This window comes from Acyrthosiphon pisum, chromosome X, assembly GCF_005508785.2.
Source record: "Acyrthosiphon pisum isolate AL4f chromosome X, pea_aphid_22Mar2018_4r6ur, whole genome shotgun sequence".
In the NCBI taxonomy this organism is placed as follows: domain Eukaryota; kingdom Metazoa; phylum Arthropoda; class Insecta; order Hemiptera; family Aphididae; genus Acyrthosiphon; species Acyrthosiphon pisum.
The window spans coordinates 55,452,010-55,472,850 of NC_042493.1; the positions used below are offsets into that span (position 1 = coordinate 55,452,010).

At 27.9% G+C, this 20,841-nt stretch overlaps 1 protein-coding gene across 1 annotated transcript in view; it reads left to right on the top strand.

Moving 5' to 3' along the window:
* The window catches only part of LOC100160795, a 431,282-nt gene that overhangs the window by 58,877 nt on the left and 351,564 nt on the right, over positions 1 to 20,841 (top strand). The window contains exon 2 of the mRNA XM_029487291.1: positions 17,652 to 17,686. Within this exon, the coding sequence (XP_029343151.1) occupies positions 17,652 to 17,686 (35 nt within the window). The remainder of the gene's footprint in view (positions 1 to 17,651; positions 17,687 to 20,841) is intronic.

Below are 20,841 nucleotides of genomic sequence, written 5' to 3' on the forward strand. Positions count from 1 at the left end.
TTACTTTAAACAATAGTATGCAATCAATCTTGTTAACCGAGGAATTTTTAGTTTTAGACATAATATTGTTCAGTTGCCATTATGTCGCATTTCATTAAAAATAATATCGTAAATGTACAACAGTGCCATATTATCTTGAAATTTAAAATAGGGAGATTATTAAAAGTTATAAAAATATATTTGAAGCATATTATACAGAGATGTGTGCATACCGTGACGTTTATATTATAATATACTTTATATTGTAAATATGTGTACTTGTATAAGTAAACTCAATAAACACAAGACACTCTGTATATTTTGCATAACAGGTACCTACATTACGTATAAACAGTGTAAAATAATAATATATTCACTTCAAATTGCAAATTAAATATATGTTTTTGGATTAAGCTCTGTCGACATCGCACGCCAGTAATTATAGCATCAAGTTTTGATATTTCAATTAAGTATTTACTTGTTGTTGTGTCTTTCGTTTAACTTCTGTGAAGTCTTCCCGAGCGTAACACGCTGAATGTTGATATGGAATTTTAATTAAACAGTAATTCACATAAATGTATATGCCTCATCAAGTATTACTTTCTATGTGTGTGTATGTGTGTGTGTTAATTGAAAATCTTGAGATTTAAGAGCACTGCTCGAATGGGTCTCCCGAGTACAATATAAAACTTCAGTAATAACTTAACAGAATAGCGTGCATATTATGTGGGTGTTCTTGAAAATAGAGATTAACACTTTTCTATAACTACTCGACTGTTCACAATAATTATTATAAAATTCGGCATTTCGTGCATTTTAATACCACGATAGGTGCTTGTGGCGAATAAGGCAGAAAGTTCGGACGTAAATTTCTGTAATAAAACAGTAATAAAATTATAAAGTTTACGACTGAAATGTGGTGTGAGACCAACCATAAAATCTGAATAATAGATTATGATATTATATTAAAACCATAGCGGTTAGTATACCTATGTCCTTTTACCTTTTTTTTTTTAATAAAGCGATGATCTAATACAATTTTAAAATACATGTATAATAATATGATACATTCTAAGCTAAGATATATTTCGTTTTAAAGTAGGAATGAATGAAAAAAATAAAATACAAGCTCCGAGGAATGCATTTTTGATTAAACCTACCGTGATAGACCCGATAAACCCCCTTCCCCCACTTTTTTGTATACATATTCTATTGAATTTGTATGAAATTAAGTCGCCGTAAAAATAGTTTCGATGAATTTATTTCCATTTTATTATTTATTTGTTGTTACTATTCTCTCGTATGGGCCGCAGCCTGCAATATTGAACAACTATAGGTACCGTTGTCTTGATTGTGAGAATCTTCAACGACGTTTACACAGTTAGTTTGCGAGTGGTCTAGAAATCTAGACGGAATTTATTGAACGACGGTGAAGTGAATTTAAATATCGTGTTGGCTTTAAAATTAGGATGATGACTAACCGAATTATGACGTCCACAATTAATGAAATCAGTAGGTAACGTTTTCAAAATGGGTTTACTTCTACCAGACCATAATCAATAATAGCCCTTATAGACCAGGTTCATACATTAATTTTGTAATATTACCAAATATAAAACGAATACTAATCAAAAAAATGAATTGTTTACGATCTGTAAATATAATCTCTCTTAAAATATTTAATACTAAACATATTATACCGAGTTCGTAAAGAAAATACGTGAATTAACTTTCAGTTCAGTTAATTCTATTATTAATAATCTATACTGGTCAAAGGAACTTATGTTTAAAACATAAATTATACACAGCAAAAGCTTATTAAAATGTAACTAAAATTAAATCAATATGGACTCTGGATAAGTACTAGGTATGTATCGAATTAGTTTGAGCCCTTCTGCATGTTATACAAGTTTTAAATCATAATAATATTAACGTCCTAATAAAATATATTAGACCGTAATAAAAAAATAACTTTAAATAAACTTTACTTCCAAATGTATAAGTTGTTCTAGTTTGTAATTTGTTAACTGTAAAGTAGGTATAATAAAGCCTGAAACTAAATTTAATTTTTAATGCATTTAAAAATCATAGTTTACTAACATGCAACATTTCGAGAATTATATAAATTATTATCAGAATGCATTTGAAACGTATAATTATGTAAAAAGTATAGCACTATAACAATATTATTTGTTTCTATAATACGGTACAACTACATTTAAAATCATCGACCGTTCTGAAAATCTAATTAACAAAAAATGTCATTAATTAGATTTAAAAAACACTAAATTTAAATTCAAGTGAACAAAATAGGGCCAGAGCAACTTTGAATATTTAAATATCAATACACAGATTTCGATTGATGGATTTATCTATTACGTTTGAAAACGTAAGTACAGTATTGAAGATTTTGCTGAAATCGTTTATAATGACGAGTTTGATATGCCTAAATATATATGAATTGTTTATTTGAATGAACAAATATAAATGTATATAATATATTGATTATTAATATAGGAAGAAATTGTCAGAAAACGATGGCAAACAGTGCAGTTAACCAATCGCATGATTGTATTTCTGATTGATACATCGAACGATACAATTAATAGTCGAGGTTGGTTGAATTACCTTAAGTAAATGTGACTCACCGTGAATAGTAGTTATCATTTAACATACATAATATACTACCTATGTGTTTTTGATTTTTTTCGTACAGATAAGTCAGACCGCTTTTGAAAAATAAATCTTTAATAAGGATTATTAAGGCATTAATACCTATGTTCGTGTTCGTAACCAATAATAATTTCTCACTGTTCGTACCTATGACAATTATTCTGTAACCATTTGAAATATAGCTACATATAAAATATCTGTTATACCTATTTATATTAATTGTAGTTATATGTGATTATCAAAAAGCAGAATTAAATGTATCCTTTGATAAAATAAAATAAATATTTTGTTATTTATTTATTATAATATTGTCATGAATGAAAAAGGTACCCAAAACACAAATTGTACATTGCTATGAATTTCAAATTACATATTAATAATATATTACGCATGTATAAGGCTCACAGTGATTTAAATTAAAAATGTATTACTTAGGAAAGTGTTATGTTTATTTTTAAAGTATGTTAAATTCAGTTACAACTAAAAATTATAATGCACTATGAATAAAATATGACGTATGGACATTGTGATATTATATTATTTTAAGTCACGAGTAACAATAAATTCCACATAATATAAATAAAAGAACTATGTAAGATTTATTTAGCTATTAGTTAACACGATTGTAGGAAACAGTTTTTGTATCGATATTTTTCAAAAAAACATAGGAAAAAGCATACATTATTGCAATTCAAAATTTAACCGATAGAAATGTAGTGCATAAAACAAAAAAGATATTTTATCACTTAAAATAATATTATGTTAAATATCTAATATAAATCTAATTAAATATTATAATATTTAATTAAAACACTCATTCTTCGGAACGCATTTGAATAGGTACATAATATGCATATAAATAATATAATATAATGGTTACGTTATATTTGTACGTATAAGTGTAGGGAAAAGACTGCCTTCTGATTGAGATGCATTTTTATTTTTCAAGTCTATTTATACCGACTGGCATCCACGTGCATCTAGATTGTTAATTGGTTCATCGTATAATATGACAAACCATGGTACTGAATTCGCGATTCAGAGGGTGGTTTAATACTGTAATGCAATAAAAATCCGAGACATGAATAATATCTTGATTAGGTAACTACATAACTATGTTAAAAGAGATGAAAAAAAACGAACTTAACGTCAAGTCGAAAAATGGAAAATGAAAGTGTGTTGTGAATTTGTGATATAAATTGTTATACACGAGTGTTATAATTGCCATACATTCGGAGATATGATTAATATTTAAACGTACATATTATTACCTATGTATATACAGCGAGTGAGAGAATAATAACTCAAAACAAGTCAAACTCGTCTAACAATATAAGTTTTTAATGACTCCCAGAAAGGGTTAATAATAATTATTATTACCATATTATACCGTACCTACGCTCCATGCATGCATGTCGAGCACTTACATAATATCTGTAATGTGCTTTTAAAAGCGTTTCAAAAAGTTTCGAATAAAATATAATCTATCCATCGAGCATTGTTGGTACGGGGTTTTGTCAATAACAAAACTGCACCGCAGCATAATAATTCGCACGAAGTGTATTCGATATGCGTTACTCATATTCACGGTTTTTTATTTTTCACTCGATATTATATTCCGGAGGATATCGCCGAACACAAAATGTAAATACAGTGTGACACAACAGTCGTGACGATATATTTTAATAATAATATGCTCTGGTGCTTTGCGTTTAATATCCGGCAGTCAATGATCGTTTCGAGTGTGTGAGAAGTCGTCGCGTATTCGTTTTAATCGTTATGGTTTCAAGAGTCTTCGAGAGTCTTTCAAAAGTCCATTGCTGTAATGCCGTCTCCAATCTGTGGTTGGAACAAAAAAGGGATATAACTGATTTATAAACGAAATCTCATATTATATAGTATAATTTACTTATATATTAGATAATATCTTGAATTTTTAGTATTTGGGTCTTGAGCATCAATGCATATAAATATAAACAAAAAAAACAGAGTAGGCAAGTACCTAAATTAGTTGGGAATAACAAATTCTAATTCTCAGTGTCATAAAATACGTCTGTTAATGATTATTGTGTAACTTTATGCAATTTTGTCCGGCTAATTCAGTATTGAGTTGTAGGATTTCCTAGGTATGTTAAATTATAGTTTTTTTTTTTTTTTTTTTAAAGGAATATATTGGTTCTATGATGTAATTTTTTCCCCAAAATGTACATCAAATGAACGAATAAACTAAAATAGTATCCATTGTTCATTTTTAGTAAAGTTTTATAATAAATATGTTACAGAGTAATAATAATTAATAGGTACATAGAATTTATCAGTTAATAATTAATTAAAATAGGCACCCTTATATATTAACATTTTAAATACAAAAGAAAATTATGGAATCATATAAGACAGTAAAGCTATTTTTTCAGTAAATTTAAGTTTAAATTGTCAAATCACAGAAAAAATACTCGATTAAAAATTGAACAATCGAAATAACAATAAAATTTACTTAAAACATTTCATACATGTCATACACTTTAAAAAGTAGTCCTAAATGCATATATATTTTTCATATGACATTTTTATGTTTGTTCTTAAAAATATATAAATCATAAAATATATCATTAAAACTATTTACGATAAGCTAAATATGGGTATTTAAGTTAAACATAACTATCATAATTTATTATATATATATATACTATAATACTTGTATATTATTGTAAGTATAAAATAATATATTATATTAAGACACTGTGCCAAGTGTTTATTATATGAGAAAGATTTCAAAGATATAATATATTGGTAGGCTCTTTAGTCTTTATATTGTATTTTACATTAATTATGTTCCTCTAAGTTGATATAGCTTGTATAGGTATTTAATGTATACCAGATAAAAAAAAATGTCTGTGCCTGCGTAGCTCGTATGCGTGGGAAGAATTGTAGGGTCACTTTCAAAAGTGTGAAGGTGAAAACAAATTGATTTTAAAATAATATAAATAAAATACATTTTAGAAGTTCAACATTTTCATTTTAAATTATTCGTATTGCCACTGCAAATCTTTGTGAACTTTTTTGATTTACGTAAGAAAAAAAGTATATATTGGTATAATTTTGGCTACGATAAAACCCAGCTGCCCTTTTAGATATTGAATGAAATTAATATGTATCTCACATTAGACGAGTTCAATTTGTCATTTTAAAATTTTAAAAAATGAGATTATTCATGTTTTTAGAATGTATTAAAATATTATCTCAATTTTAATATTACTCAAAATAATGGTTATTTTCAAAAGCTATTACTACTGTCTAAAAAAATTAAGTTTTTAACAACAAGCATGAAACAATTATTTTTCAATGTTAAATGGTGAATTATATTTACTATAATTGATATTTCAATCAAATTACAGGTTCGTGTTAGAACGAAACCATACGTTTTATATAAAATTATCGATTTCAATATGGATGAACGATATCGAATTCATATTAAACACGAATTATAATAATAGAACCTGTAGAAGCGTGACTAAGAAATTATATTTCGAAGGTGACCTTCGGAGATGTTTAACATTAAAAAAAATTTGGGTGGTTGTGACGAATCAAGTCTGTAGCAATCAATATATTTGTTTATAATAATAATTGTTTGAATAAGACTATCGGGATTATGGTTTTAATTTTATTGGTGGATGGATATGGGTTTTGTGATAATTGAATTGTTGTACACAATACAATTATTTAGATATATACATATGAAATAAACGGTTTAAGAATTCCCCACCTCCATACAACAGTAACTGTAGAATTGTAGACTTTGGTATATCGTATAATCAATGTTCCATGAATAGAAATTGTTGTTGTAACACGGCAACAAATTTTATGAGTGTTACAGCGCGGCGCAACGTTCTAATAAGTTGTAATTCTCGGATGTGCTGTCTGTAGTACTATTTTATTGATTAATTTTGTAATAGTAGGTACTAATCATTAATAATTAATTACTATGTTATTACAATGCTTGTAGTTCATTGTGTAATAATGGAATATATCAGCTTTTATGGTGGTATAGGAGAATAATAAACAATTGGCCTCAAATTAAGTAGTAATCGCGTGGATATAGAATAGAGCCCTATCGTTTAGAGCTATCAATAATAAAATTACACTTGAAATTATCAATTGGATAATTTAAACTGCGCATAAAATAATACTAATAACAACAATAATAATAAAGATAAAACTAGTATCGGTAAATCGTAAATATTTGGTTTTTGTTCAATAATAGGTACCCGGTTAATGTTATGTGTTTGGGAAATAGAACTGAACTCCAGACAACCCTTTATATTATGTTAATATATTTATTCCATTCAAATCATCATATTTTATACGAGCCCGTAAACTTTTTGATTTATAAATAAAATTGCACAATATAAATTGATATGCCTAAGCTCATAATATTAGTTTGTGTTTGAAATTCAAAAAAGTTAGTTATTTTTAACTTTAATGTCACCAAAAAGTATATTTAGAAAAGTAGTTTAGCATGGCCAAATATTATGATAGTTAATTTACATTATTCTTATTAACTTAAATGGATCATATCATCCAATCACAGAAAATTTAATAGTATAAACATTAAGATAATAATAAAACACAGATACGTTGAATACAAAGAACTCTATGGCCTATTCACATAATAAATTATTAAAAAAAATCAATGAAATTCAATTTAAAAATTTAATTTTTGTTACATGAGGTTACATTGATGGGAGAAACTAAGCCTGATTCCTTTTTTTGTGAAAATGTACGTATACAAAAACAGAAGTGACCTATTTCTACACTGAAAGATTATAATTAAGTTAACTTAATGCTTCTGGACAGTCTATATTATAATTGCTTATAAGTTTAAATAATTTATTTTTATTTTTTCTGTTAAACCAACTATGGTTTAACATAATGGCTGATTATGAGAATTTGGCTCACGAATGTATTATTTGAAGGTCACAGCGAAGGAAACAATATTGAACATAATCTAAACATGAATTTGATATTTTGAGTACAGCCAAACCACAGAATTATATTATTCTCTTTTTGCTAAAACTATAAAAGTAAATTAAGGGTTTTAAACAATAGGATTATTGAAGTATTTACAGTTTCCATTAATTAAGTCTTATTCCATGAAATTGCGCAACCATGGGGAGGGGGGATTTTTCGTGAGGTGTTTACGAATTCTATACATAGTAGGTAGGACCGTAATTGTATAATTTATACACCAATTTGAAATATATTTATTATTTTTGTAACATGGTGTACGTGTTGCTTTACCGGATAGACAGTTATTATTATTATAGACTGATTTCTAATGAGTTATGAATTAAGTATACCTATTTAAATATTTAATATGAGCCTATTTTATTTTCAAACATGCATTATATATTTATACAAAACAACTTGTCCAGATTGATTTATCATTGACTATATATCATAAAACCAAATTTATGCTTGTAGCCTATATAATCAAAAATTACTCGATTGATTGCGATAAAAATGTTATAGATTGTGCTTAGAGATTTCCGGAAAATTTAAACTACGTCAAAAAAATATACCAAGTGCCAAATCTAATCTATGACTTGCGGTCACTTATCTATATGGGTCAAACTATTTCACAAAGCTATAGGTACACTGACACCAATTTTTCCGTGAACAGAGGTATACCAAAACCGAGATGCACTAATATAACGCTGTATTTTATATTTGCTGAATTTTTCACGGTTTAAGTCGGGTTTGATAGCTAGCTTATAACACCTACCTCTGTGCCAATATGCACGTGTCTACCTATACGGGAAGTACTTCATAATTTTAATGATCGGTTAGTCTATCAGTCAGTAACAAAAATTCAAACTTTGAAGTACTTTGAATTTTCTTAGTATTAAGGACTCTAATTTGTACAATGTCCTAAGCTAATTAAACTTAATATAATATGATTCAAATATTAAAAGTCTATCTTAAAATGATGGAGAGATATGAGGGTTAGAAAAACCGGCTGAAGCCGTTCGTGTAAACATACACTGCAGGTATTGCTGAACCATGTGCTCAGATATTATACATGTATTATGTAATTTATCATTATCATCAACAAGTATGGATTGAGAATAAAATATTTAACTTTATTATTATGATATTGTTTGTATGTACCTACGTATAATTTTGAAATATCCTAGCCTTATTATGCCCAGCAATATTGAAGATCGTACATAAAGGTGGTTTTACCCTTTTGGCTCCCATACAAAAATTAAAGTCAAACCACTCCTAATTTATACTCAACTTAATTTCACAAAGTTATTTTTTTTTTTACAAGCTCCCCCTTTAATGTCTTTCACTACTATATTATGCAGGTTCAGCCTAGGTAGCCAAGTCATTGACCTTGCCTTAACCGTTTGCAGTTGCGTCAAAATAAAAAAATAAAAATCATTTTATATATTTTTTTTTACAATTAATACCAAAGTCCATAGTTTTGTTTCTATGTACCAATAAAGTATACATCCTAGTACTTTATTTGGACAGTAATTATACTAAGAGATTTCTGTATAATTTATAGAATATCAACCAACGGTTTATGATTAAAATTATTTAAATTGTCTGTACAAATGTATAATATAACAATAATTTTATGATTTATTATTAATTTTTCAATATTTACATAAATAATACATAACTTTATATACGTATATATTTAATATATTAGTAAACAGAATTTTAAATTATTTGTATATTTTTTTTTTACTTTCTATCCAAGGTTATAAAAGTGAAACTAATGTAAGTTCAGAAAAACTTTAAATGTTAATGTACTAAACAAACTTCAATCTAATTTAATTATATTATACTTGGTGTCTTTAAAAATTAAATGAAATATAATTTACTATACTTATCGTCTTATCATAACATAGCAAATTACTAAAACTTTTTTTCTCATAATTTCGTGATCTTCATAAAGTTACTATTATAAGGATATGAATTACCCAAATTTAATTAATTAAATGTATTAATTCTTAATGATTTCTATAAAATAATATAAATGTTCTGTATGTGTCTTATGAGTAACCAACTACATTTAACCTAAGTAAATACTAGACACTAGTTATTCATTTATTTCATATTATTATACTATTAAAATTTGAAAACAATAATCTTAGGTTTTCGATACAATAAATAATCAAAGTCCTAACATTAGACTGTTGAAAAATTGTACAATAGAGTTTCAGCAATCATTAGCATCATTACTCATAACAGTTTGCTTTATAACACTTAAATATTTTCACGATGACCTAAATTTTGTGTTTTTTAATACTAAATTATTTCTAATCTATACTCCTTTTTAAAAGAGAATATACCACTTTCGCGCATGTCAAATGATTCGATTGGTGCTGAAATTGAATGTATAATAACATGAGTAACTATATAATATATGACCCAAAGAAATGTGTAATTTTCTCATAATATTATATATAAAACAGTATATTAATTATTAGACACTATTTATATATTTGTAATGTGTATGTAATAGATACCAAGATAACAATAACTATGTATACAATTAATGTTTATACAATTAATAAACAGCAGCAATTTTATTATTTTATTTAATGTTTATAGCGTAATTCATTGAATGCTGATATGAATCTTTGTATCTATCGATTAAGTCATTTAGAATACAACAATGGAGTTATGAGAAAAAATTACAACAAGAAACACTTTTAGAATAATTTGAAAGCAATTTAAATATGACTAAGGTACGAGTTAATCACGCCTAGAATAATTCAAATTTTGAATGTATTAACATTAAACAGTAGATTATAGAGTTGTATAATTTGGATAGCTATATTCATATGCATAGTAATTTACGAAGATTAACTGTGGTGAGATAATGGAGTTTGTATTAAAAATTGTGTTTATTTAAAAACATAATAATTATTATTTTGTACAAAAATTGTTAATAGATACCTACTATAGATAACTATATGCATACATAATAATATATAATTAAAACTTGAAATATATTGGTAATTTAAAAGTTTTTTTAACGCATATTATGGTTGTTCAAAACTAATCTAAATGTCTTGCCTAGATTTTTTTCATTACTTTGGACATTTTTTTTATAAATATAAAACAAAATAACAGGGAACTTTCTCAAAGTGTTTTCCTGTACGTTTTAGTACTTTTACTCTATTTTAATGGCATAGGTATTTGTAACTTTCTTCCATAAAAAATACATTAGAAAAGTAATAGGTTGGCGCATATCCTGGTGTCTAAAATATTTAAGATAGTGTCAAAAATTCTAAATTCGTTATTCGATTTAACTAACATTTTATACATAAAGCGAGTGTGAGTTATAAAATATTCTGGTAAATTCTATTTATTTTTAATTTAAAATGTTATGGATATATTTTATAGTAATTAAATGATTTTGTATGGTGAATTATTCGTCTTGAATTCGGGACTCTATAAAAACACTGTAAGTATACTTACATAAAACATTGACCTGGCGACAATTTTATTATGTTTTATAGTGTGCACTATATTCCTTTTTTTCAAAGGATTTACATATTTATTGTAAGAGCAATTTGTAGATAAATAATAGTTATAATTTATCTCAACAATAAATGCTTGAATACATGGTTATAACTTATAATAAATGGTATACTCGTATTTTCAACTAGATAAAATAGGTATGTACTTTAAACTGCATCACTTTACCGTGATTCAAGGTCTTATATCTTTCTTATGTTTATCAGTAGGTATGATTCGTAATACTTAAATTAACAAGTAAATATAGTAATTTAATTTCTTAGTTTTTAAGGAATTTTTAAAAGTACGTTCATATTTGTCACATCATAACTTACTAATAAATAATAATAATATTAATAATGATAACTGTATATTATATTAATATTAATTTAATAATAATACTGTTAATATAATTTGAGGTAAAACCAAAATATGTACAAAGGCATAATTTTAGATACTTTGATATTAAATGCAAAACAATTTACGAATGGCTATCCATAACTAGAGCCACTCACAAAATAGGTACTCTAAGTTTTAAAAAAACTTTTATAAAACATTACGAAATTTTAATAATTTATTGTTTAATCTGCAATACAAAATATGTTAATGATTAAGTAAATATACATAATGAAAAATATTATTAATATTAGGTAATAAATTTAAAAATGGTTAAGCCAAAGGACATTTAGAAGGAAATTGAAGATAGCTAATATTATAGAGCTCTGAACTAATAATGTTCAATAATCTAGGTAAGGAGAATATTGAAATTAAAAACAAATTATTATACTTTTATCATTAAAATTGTTTCAAAGTACCAAAATTAAATTATGTGTGTCGAAAAAGTGTCAATCAATTTCATTAAAAAACTGTGAAATATAAAGAGCATCTATGGGATGCAAATGCACACAAATGAAAATGACGCCACTGAATAGGTACCCACGTGGTGCGGTAATAATACATTTGTTAAAGACCAAATTGACTACCTAATAAATTGTTTTAAAGAGAAGTAGTGTAATGATTACATTACAAATTTAATATACCGATTAGTTAGGTAAATCAGTGGCGCTGCGAAGCGTGTTATCCCGAAGCGGTCGCTTACGGTTTTTGTTATACAACAATGGGGTGGTTGACTACCATATGTAGGTAGTGATGTGGGTCTTGATGCATTAAATTGTGTACACAACAATGCTACGTAAATATTATGACGGTATGCATAGGTAAACATGGTCAAGGTTATGGTTATTCAACTATTTAAGTTCAAGTTTTCTTTGAATACATCGCGTCATAAGTTTTCGTGACGCCACATTGATTATTAAACGCAACTTATCATTAATGAATAACGTATCATGGGTATTAAATCATCGTCTTAACGACAGAGTTAAATACATTATCAAACACTATTATTTGCATTTATCTATAGAAGCGAATTAGTTTAAAATATTTTAACGAATGCGCCACACTTGCATATTATAATATTATATTTAGTTATACGATGACGCGTGTCCATTCAGAAGTCATAGGTTAGGTTAGGTACCTAAATGACATTAAATAATGTCCGTTCGTTGATTGGGAAAAACAAGTTTTTGAAAAATCACGAATTTGAACTTACGGACGCGCGTTCGAGTCTGACAATTTAGACAATATTATAATTCGGGAGGACACTATTTAAACACGCGGACAGACGTGACACCGACCGTCGAGTTTCCATTGTACCTTTGTGCATCATCATTTGTATTATTATGTATAATGCCACTCGGACACACGACTACAAAACATTAGTTATCAATTTATCGTTATATTGCACACAATATATAGTGTGATACGAATACAATATAATATGACCATAATATGCGTTTCGATTAATAACATCGTAATCAGTATTGACATTACAGTAAAACCACCGTACTATGTTTACCGATGTGCTGAAGTTTCGCACTGGCCGCAAAGTGCAAACACAAATACACGTCGTAATGACAATTTGACAAACGGATATTTTTTCTGTAAATGTATATTTCCGTTCACGCGGATCCATTTAATGCCGTTCATTACACCAGCTTGAAAAATAAATAGTTCCCGTCGTATGCGACGATATTTGCATTTAGCAATACAAAACTAAAAAAAAAAAAATTTCATTGATTGAGAGAGAAACTTCGCTGTAATTATATTACATTTTAGAACAATAAAATCTATTCTCTAAAACTAACTTCATTAGTATTAGAACGTATGAATTGTATGCACAACTGCACTGTATATTTAGTTTTACTATACTAAAATTACATTAAATTAATATCATTTTATTTTTGATAACTGCGTTTAATATTACATTACAATTTATAATAATTATTAAATTATTTTAGTGCAGTCATAAACGGTACCTATTGTCAATCTTCTAAAATATTATGTATTATAGAATTTGTTTCATTTTTCACGTAGATACACACTAATAATATAATGTAATGTGGCTTATTTTGTTTTTGAAAATATTTTTAGTTCTGAGAGAAGCCATGATCATATTTTTATTCAAATTTGTCGTACCCTTTAATAACTATATATTTTTTCTGTGACCCAACAACCGACTACTACAATTAAAAATAATATTGTAAACAGTAGCTAGGTATCTACTCAGTATCCTACTCAATCTATTTAAGGTTATATGTTAATACTAACTAAATTGATAAAAATTGACAACAATGGCCGTGAAATTTCGGCACATTTAAAATGTACGTCTAAACACCATACTTGCATACATACTTACATACATACATAAACACTGTAATTGGCAAGGACATAAAGTAACTACAAATTAGTAATAATTACCGTTGTAAAATATATTTTATGAAACATAACATACGGTACGTACAATTATATAAAAACCAATTTGGAATCATTATACATAACGTTATTTTAAATTTTGAATAACTGCAGGTAGGATGGATATTTACATAAAACATAAATATTTATCTGCCATTCATGTTATGAACTACCTAGGCTCCTACGTCTTATCATTATATAAATGCAGGTATTGTGCAACCTATGTAGACTGTGAAACCCGTTTTTTATCCGATTGTCAGCTTTTCTTTTTAATCAGTGTTGGTAGAATAATACTGCTAAAACATTGATGCGTGCAAACAGACCCTTATGAATCGGACAAATGAACAAACACGGGGTATCGTCATTTTACAATGTTGATCTACCTTTCCGTCGTAAAGTTGTCTCGTTTACGTTTTTCATTTAGTACGTAACGACCCCATAAAATGCAAACTAATTACGTTTTTACGACGTGCGCGTTTTTTTTTTTAAACTTAATTTATAGCAAGTTTCAAACTTCATGATGTATATTTAACAAGCTATTTCATAAAACCGTAAATAAACGATATAAACAATCGTAAACGTAAAAAATTACAACACAACAGACTTTCCAAATATAAAGTTAGTTTATTAACGAACATGTTTAGTCATAACATGTACCACTATGCCTATGTATATAATATGTATACACTATATTACATAGTTATGGCGTATAATAGTGCCTATACCTATATAGTTAATTGTGTGTACAGTTATTCATTGAAACTGTAACTGTAATGATTAATGAAATTATAAAACTGCCACGTCGAATAAATTGTGGTTTTTAAATTAGATTCAGTTATTTTTGAAACCACGATAAAATTGTTTTTTAAAGTACCTATTCTATATTATTATCGTTCTTTTTTTTTTTATATACATTCTGAATTTATTTATTCCAGAATAATAGTATAATGTTATAAAGAAAACAGCACCGAGTTGCATTACGTCTATTCGATGCATCCGACTGGTGTACTTTTTTTCTCCCTTCCGACGGCCTTTCAGCATAATAGTTTTATATTTTTTTACTATACAAGTCAATACACATTTAACGACGTTGGCGTCGGCGTCGGCAGTGCCACTGCGGGTGGTCTTGGGTTAGTTGGGTGGGTTGATGGCATGAAAGAATTCAATAAAATACGTGGTATATATATATATATATAATATTATGTACACGGAACTGAGCTTCGGTTTAGAATTACAAATAAAATCCGGTCGTCGGATGACAGACCTCGGTGACCACAAGACGAATTTACTGCTCTTCGGGGATCAAAAGCGCAACATCAGTCGTTCGACGCCACTGACTCCCTTTGCCATATCGCGTCTATCGTATCGACTGACGGACACTGAAATAATAATAAACATTATTTACAGGCCATAATGACAGTCCGATACGAGTCGAACGGGCGCCACGTGGTCTGTGCGCAGAGCTGCAAGTATAGCCATTTATAGGTTCCACCGAAGCTATATACGCGTATTATTATTATACCTATATATAATATATACGCGATAATAATATAACGACCTTATCGTAAATGTGCGCCTGTTTATGTACGCGTCCTCGCCACGGTATCGTGTGGTTGTGTGTACGTGATAAATGCAAACGGACATAAAAAAAATAGCGACGACCCCACAGCCGCGCACATTATACAGCACCAGCCGTGGCAGTGTTTGGTTGTGGTGGTGGTGACGACGACGGTGGCGGTGGTGGTGTGTAGTATATTACTACAGCAGTATAATCAGTTATATATGTATATTATATTATACAGTGTGTCTCAAAAGTCCCTAATTAACTCGGCGAATAATCGATATAAAATAATTAATCATGTACCCTGTCTTTTTCAACACTGTCGTCGTGGAATTGTTGTGGGCTATCTGTCGAAAAATGATTGAAACGTATAATACACTACGATGTACCTACCATAGGATGTGATATCTCAGAAATGCTTAGGGTGACACGTGCATTTTGGGACACGTTGTATATTATTATAATATTATCTGTTATAACGGCTGATAGTAGTTGGATTTCTTTTAACGGCTACTGCGGCAATAACAAACACTGCAGACTGTCGTCGGACATGGCAGATGTTATATTGTGTATACTTTTATTATGTTATATACTTACATACCGTCTGTAGTGAAGGAGATCGGCTTAATGGCATTTTAATAATTCAATATATTAAGAGTAGAGGAAAAACGCTCGGTTATTGTCTTCGGCCGTTTTCAATAGAATAAGAAGAATAGCCCTAGGTGGAAGAAAAGTACATCGCTGAAAATCCAATAGGTACTTTACTTGATCGAGTTAAATTATTGTCTTCGCGAGGATACTCGACACGATTAAAGGACTTAAGTGAATGCAATTTCCTTCAAATACATTAAGCTCTTATTTTACATAATGAAACGTACCTATACATATAAATTCTGCATAGCCAGCTGTATATTTAAATATATATTTCGTTTTTTTTATGCGAATAAAATTTCGTCGTAGTCCAAATGAAGTATCGGAAGTTATGATGTTTGTATAAATTACTAGATCTAAATCTCTACGAACATTACACATACACAACTGAACACACAAGCCTGCTGTTAGATGTAAAAGCTAGAATTTGCTTTTTTTCCAAATTAAATTTTCTGTCATTGCCACGATTCCTCTTAAATGGCTCAGTTCAACGTTTGAGGTTTTTTGTTCAGCTTAAGATTTATTGTGGAGAAAATTAGCTTTATATAAACAGTAGTATTTATATTCTTAAACGATGAACCATGTAATGGCGGCAGCTACTACGTAAACAGTCATTATCGTTGGTCATGCATTCAACTTGACATTCAGCACATTAAACTGTTTTTTTTTACAAAGCTTCGATTTAAATAATAGGTACTTTTAATAATAATGAAAATAATGTAATTGAAAGCATTTTGATACAACATAGTGATATAAGTGATACGATATTTCCACTTTAAAATGCAACGTTAATTTCCCCACAGGTCATCTTATCTGTCAGTATTAAAACATAATATTATGGCGATACATTTATATTATTATATATTCATATAAATACATCTAATAAAAATTTAAAAAAATTCTCAAGTCAAAAGTAGGATTTATAAAATATTTAATTAGAAACCCAAAATTAATTTGTCTTTGTGTGTAATGAAGAAATATTATGCAGTTGTAAAATAATTGATTGGTAAACAATTTGTCTTTTGTTTAAATAAATTTATTTTTAATATTCTATAGGAAATTTTAACTTAAACAATTATTTTTTTAATTTTTTATTTGTTCAAAATATGTTTAAATTACAAATTCTACATTTTAAAATAGTGTAAACAATCGGTAGTGACTTATGACTTATAATTAAGTCAGTTCAGTTTTCATAAACTTGTATTAACAATTATTCGTTGTTAAATCGCTTACATTTGTTCGGAATAATATAGTTGATAATATAATATATTATCAAGTATTAATATTATTAATAATTAACTACTAACAACTAAGATACTTTATATACTTTCTAAAAGTTCAAATATTTTAAAATTTAAAATAATTATATAAAATAAAATTATAATATAATTATAATAATTTTAAATATTTAAAATTAATTTATTTTTTTTTTTTTCAGAAGGTCATCCGGAAAATACCAAGAAGCTATATCAGGTATGTGAATTTGATTTCTTCTAGACATACTCTTAAGTAAAAATATGGAAAGTGGATATAATATTACAGTTAGTAATATCTGTTAAAATTATTTATATAATATATTATTATAATATACAAAACTACCTACTTTCACGTGCTACAGTCATATATTCAGTTTGTTAACTAATCGGCGATGAACAGTTTGGTGGTGTCAATATCAAAGAAAAATTCAATATTTTTCACACTATTTCAGGTTATATTTTTTGACGACTGTATACGTCATACATTGACGTAGAAATCTAAATTTATTTTGAATATTAAGAACTTATAAATAAACATAAATATTTCAAGCTTTGTATTGAATATAAAAAAAATATGAATTTATATAGGTATTTTATTAAATCGAGTTAGAACGTATCTACTATGTAAAACAATTAGGTATACATCACATTTATTTTATTTTTTAAATGGTCCCGTTTTTTATTTTTTTTTTATTGTTGTTAATATATAGGTGATATTAGCAATTAGTTTTTTGTTTTTGTTGTTGTTAAATTATGTTATATTTAAGAACTTAAAAATCTGTATGATGGTATCCACGTCGAGCTGCTGACTAAAACATACCGTTGAGGTTATTAAGTTCACCTGCGCATTACAGGCATTCTGTGATTTTTGTGGTTGACAGAGAGTTTCATTCCACAAGAATTGCGCTTTGGTTTTTTTTCTTTTGCCATGAGGTATCTATGTGTATGAACAAGTGTGACCGATGCGGAGTCTGTTGATAATTACTATTTTATTACTATGGTAAATCTAACCTACAATCTAGGACATCAGATAAAATTTGGGTGTATATTAGAAACACTTGAAATAGAAAGAATAATATTATTATGTAAGTACGAAAGTATATTATACACAACTAAATCCGTGGTAGAGAAATCTAACGGACGGGCAATTTCTACAACTTAAAAGAAAATAATAAACAAGAAAATGAGTCGATGAGGCAAACGCATATAATATTTCGTCAGTATGAATAATATTATGCAAAAACGATGTGTGTTCCGTATTTTAATATAATATTATTGTATAGGTACCCGCGCATTTTCATATATTAATATTACAACTTAGTGGGAGTAAATTGTTTATTTATTTTTTAGTGCTGTGCTCCATGACGCGTGCATGACGTATTGGTAGATTACCTTCCAGGAATATAGTCTATTATGACTTTATGTAATTTAAAAATGTCAAAAAAAAAAATAAGGCTGTGGTTCACTCAAAAGAAAATCAAAAGGGAAAAATATATAAATAAAACTGAAGAAAAAATAAGTGCCAATACCGATAAATTTGTTTTACATCAATCGCGGCTGCTCCGTCATTACCGTCAATGCTTTTCACATAAAATAAAATATGTATAATAAACCTACCTACACGGTAGGTACACGCATTTCGTACGATGGTAAACGATGACGAACCGGAATAAGACTAAATTTTTATTTTGTCTCAATCCCTGGAGTACATAACATTTTTCTTGTAGCAGCCATCTCGCTGACGAAATCAGAGATGAATTATTTAGAGCGGATGTATCGCGCAAGTAGAAAAAAAATGATAATCACATTTTATACATAAGGTATTAGACCAGGTCATATTTTTGAGAGCACTATTGGAATGTCTGCGCACTTTTGTTTCATTTGTTCTTACTGTCATCAATTTTATTTTTGTCTTATCGGACAAATCACGATAACTGCAGATAATGATATTATTTTATTCAGGGACCTTATAATGTTTTCATGAGTTTCTTTTCTTAAATTAAAAAAATAATGTCTCTCTTCTTTTTTTTCTTTTATACCTACAGAATTATAAAAAATCCATTAATTATTCTACTATGAATTATTTCCAGATTAAATTTTTTTAAGAACGTAAAATAAAATGCATAATATAATATGAGTATACACTTATTTAAATATTAATATTTCCTATGACATGTCCTATAATTCTAAAGAATAAACTTCATTTATTATTACTTTACTATTTTACTCAACTGTAAAAAGCCTGTGATGTGTCTCTCTTTGCATTTGATGTACAACAATAGTTATTGTACCACTCAAAAGATAAAAAAAAATTCATATTCCATAAACATACAACATGATTGCTCTAATATACCTATCGTTAGCCCAGTTTTTTTGGCACTAGAAAATCGTGAAAAATATATTATGCTTTCATTCGTCGATTTCAAATAGTATACAAACGGATGCGTTCGCTGCAAAAGTAATAACGCTAAGACAGGTTATTTTTTATTCCAAAGACGTCCCGGTGCATTTCACTTGGATTCAATCGGTTCACTAAAACGTATAGTCTCAAACCTAATCCGAGTGCATTTCGTGTTACCTCGATACTCATTTTTTTTTCAACGTCACTAGGTACTGATTTATTTTAAGTCGAAAAACAGCAAAATAAGATGTTTTGTAGCACGCGTAGACGTAACAACATTTGTTTTTATACTTTTATGTTATATACAATGCAGCCTCTATACAAGAAAAAACGATTTATTCCATTCCTTTTACTATTGTAGTATGTAATATAACTACCTCATGCTTGCGGTTATCACAATTAAAAATAAAATATCATAATAATTCATAATTTTAATGACCGACCGTCTATAAAATGTACTCTTTTTTATTATTCTCATTTTTTTACTTACTCACGTGATACGAACAATTATTTATAATTGCACACAATGTACCCCTGGAAGAGTGAAGGATAATCTTTTACTACTCGTTCGTTCCTTATACATTCAATACATTTCGCATTGTATTATTATTATTCAAGTTTGAAATTTAACTAATGGTATACATTCGTTTCTGTCGGTGGTACTTTATATCGCTGTATAAAGCGAGCTGCAATAGACATTTCTACGAAGATTTCTGTAAGACTCTATGGTTGAATATAAGCTCTTTTCCGAGAAAACTTATATAAAAGTATAAATTTGTTTTGATCCTCTTTGCGTTTATTTATCTTCATGTTATGGTACAATCTGGCAGTACTAATAAAATGATAGGTACCTACTCACCGGTTTCCAAACGCAAAATATTCTAAAGAGGACGCCACAGACCCGCTTTTTAAAGAGCTCGATGCCGGAAATTCTAACTAAATATTATAAAAAATTAATATACAATTTATAC